The following is a 3,381-nucleotide window of genomic DNA, read 5'->3' on the forward strand; positions in this document are numbered from 1 at the left end:
GTTTGGCCAAGAGGTGATCATGGGATACCAGATCAAAGGCTTTTTTGAAGTCAAGATATATGACATCAATCTCTTCTCCCTTGTCCAAGTGATAGGGAATCATTGACCTAGAGGTTCCAAGGTATCTGCTTTAAGTGCCTACAGATTAGGAACTGCTTCCTCCATAACAGCCTGGTGACGTCCAGCTACTCAAAAGACAAAAATCGGGGAGTTCATCTGCGATGAGTGGCACAAATCTGGAGTCTTGGCTTTTATATGGTAACCAGGAGACTATGTTCCCTTATCCTAGTTCTAGTCTTTCAGTAGAGTAGCTGAAGTGTGAGAGTTGAAATGATGGCAGGCAGGTTGGCAGATTAGAATGACTTGCTATTAAAAGGTCCAACACCCTTGCAGCCAGCAGACCGTGATTTTCATATACAGGGATTTTTAACCTTCTACCATGTAAACCCCCCAAACCCACCCCCACAGGGTTTTAAATCGTTTGGACCTTGCATTCTATATCCAAAGAACTACAGGCACGAGGCAGATTCCCCCCATGTCCACCACAAGCAGGCTGGACTACTGCTGTACCTGATACCAGTGTAACACGTGGAAGGGACTGCTGGCTTTATTAGTACCAAGCCCCAGTTCTGCCAGAACCCTAACACCACAGAACAGTCAGTTGAGATCTGCTTTATACATGCCTGCCCACCTTTCTCTGAAGCCAATCCTTGGGGTTACTGCCTTTGTAAAAAATAGGATTATTTAACCTATTAGAAAGCTCAGGTCACCATCTTCCAGTAGCAGAAACCAGTGATTTCTAGTCTTCCCAGGTTCATGAGATATCAGACCTTAACTGTGCTCAGCTGAGCAAAGCTTTCTTAGCAGTGGCTCAGGATTTCATATACAGTAAGACCCAGAATAGTGCGCTCCATCTGGTAAACTCAACACACATATTGGGACTTACCTTATGGTAAAGCTTCTGCTTAGTATTCAGCGTCTCCAAGTAGAATAGATTCTGCTTAAATAGATGAATGTCAGGCTGCAGGAAGGACTGGCCAAATGCCTGTGGAACAAGACAGACTAAAAGATGAAGTGTGCCTAACAGTCAACATGCAAGTCCATGCTACATACCATGCTAGACTTGCATGGTTTGCCCTGTCCAAATCATCCCATACAACCAGAATGTAAACTCTGCATACAACTACCTTCAACCCTGACAAAACACAAGCCTAACACCCTAACTTGCCATAGGGAAACCATGACAGCCAATGTCCTGTGTCTATAAAATGTTGCCAATATATATTCAAGAGGTCCCAGGTAGAGGGCCATGCCCCCTGCTAAAGAGGAAAGCAAAGACCCACACAGTCCATACCAATCTGACCATGGGATAAAATTCCTTCCAGACCCCAAATATGGAGATCGGTCTGACCCTGAGTGGAAGGGAAGATCCTGTAGCACTCTGCTCCTAGCAGGAGAAATGGGCACACCGTAGCTGATCTCCCCAACCTTAGCTGTAGCCAATATCCAATGCCTCTGGAGAGGCTTAAAAACACCCTAACATATATAGCAGAAAAGGGGGGTGGGGTAGGACAGGAAGCAACCAAATCCCAGAACCATGGGAAATACTCATAGTAGAATAGACATAACTATGGCTAGATCATCCCCAACCAATGGCTGGCCAATCTTTTCCTGAATACTTCCAGTGATGGGGAGTCCACAACTTCCCTAGGCAGTCTATTCCACTGCCTGGACAAAGCCCTGAACAAAAAGCAGACTAGACAAAAAGCAGGTCCAACTGGACCTTTCTGGCACCAGAGGGTACATCACTTGGCAAAGCCCTTCGGTCCAGATGACGGTGAGGTCAGAGCTTTTCAGGTTCCCCCAGCCTTGCATTAGTTAGTTTAAGCATCACTGTCCCCTAAATCTGCACTCTCACCAGTGCCCAGTCTGTTAAGTGAGTTGCTTTTAATGAAAGCTACGCTTCCAAAAGTCAGGTCAGACTAAAAAGCTGTCACTTTAGCTCAGCTGCCTGGAAAGCTCAACTACCCATCTGCTCCCCATGCCTCAAGGCTATTGGAAGGATCTGGGGTTCCTTTTCAAGACTTCATGCACTGCCAGCTGCCAAGCATAGCCACCTCCATTTACAGTGTTTTTTGTTAGGCCAACCCTACTTCCCCCTTCCCCAAGGGGTTGCCTTCACTGTGAACTATGAAGCTGCCTGCATAGGGACCCAGGCTGGAAGTGCATCTTTGTCACCCCTTGCCTCACTTTCACAGATTTCATAGACATTAGGGCTGGAAGGGACCTTGGAAGATCATTGAGTCCAGCCCCCCTGCCCAAAGGGCAGGAAGTCAGGTGGGGTCATACGATCCCAGCAAGATAAGCATCCAATATGCTCTTGAAGGTGTTCAGTGTACGCTGTTCCAGACCGTGGGGGCTCGGACAGTCAAGAAATTCTTCTTTATGTCCAGCCTGAAATGATTTTGCACTAGTTTATAATTGTTCGACCTCATCATAAACTACTTTATGCCTTGGGGCGCTCTGGTGAACAAACGTTCCCCCCCAGATCCTGGTGGTCACCCCTGATAAACTTATAGGTGGCCATCAGATCACCCCTGAGCCTGCACTTTTCCAGGCTAAAGAGCCCCATGACTCTCAGCCTGTTGGCATAAGGTCTGTTTTAATGACCTCTGATCACGTGCGTGGCTCTTCTCTGGACTCTCTCAAGCTTCTCCACATCCTTTTTGAATTGTGGAGCCCAAAACTGGATGCAGTACACCAGCTGCAGCCTCACCAAGGCCGAGTACAAGGGGAGAATGACATCCCAGGATTTGCTTGACAAGCATCTGTGGATGCAAGCCAGCATTCTGGTCACTTTACTAGCCACAGCATTGCATTGCAGGCTCATGTTCATCTTGTGATCAATGATGACCCCTAAGTCTCTTTTTTCCGTAGTGCTAGCCAGCATAGCACTGCTGAGCCTATAAGCATACTGCAGGTTTTTCCTCTCAAGGTGGTGTTTAACAATGAAAAATGCAAGGTTCTCCATCAGGTTCTCATCCGCCCATTTGCTGAGCCTGTCCAGGTCAGCCTGGATCACCCGCCTGCCTTCAGGTGTGGATGCTTTGCCCCAGAGTTTGGTGTCATCGGCATACTTGGCCAGTCCGCTTCTGACTCCAATTTTCACATCAATAATGAAGATATTGAATAATATGGGTCCAAGGACAGAGCCTTGGGGGACCCCACTGGTCACAGGGCACCATGACGATTGACTTCTGTCAACCACCACCTTCTGGGTCTGACCACGGAACCAGTTCTCCAGCCAGCGGATCGTGGTGGGCCCAAGGCCACAACTGGTCAGTTTTGCCAAGAGGTGATCATGGGATACCAGATTAAAGG

General features: G+C 47.7%; 1 protein-coding gene across 2 annotated transcripts in view; it reads right to left on the reverse strand.

Moving 5' to 3' along the window:
- XPO6 (exportin 6) overlaps nucleotides 1-3,381 on the reverse strand; it is a 91,228-nt gene that overhangs the window by 3,942 nt on the left and 83,905 nt on the right. For both annotated transcript variants that reach the window (XM_019539979.1, XM_019539978.1), the window contains exon 22: nucleotides 947-1,045. In XM_019539979.1, coding sequence (XP_019395524.1) covers nucleotides 947-1,045 — 99 coding nt within the window. The remainder of the gene's footprint in view (nucleotides 1-946; nucleotides 1,046-3,381) is intronic.

Source organism: Crocodylus porosus, unplaced genomic scaffold (genome assembly GCF_001723895.1).
Source record: "Crocodylus porosus isolate Cpor-Errol unplaced genomic scaffold, CroPor_comp1, whole genome shotgun sequence".
Lineage (NCBI taxonomy): Eukaryota > Metazoa > Chordata > Crocodylia > Crocodylidae > Crocodylus > Crocodylus porosus.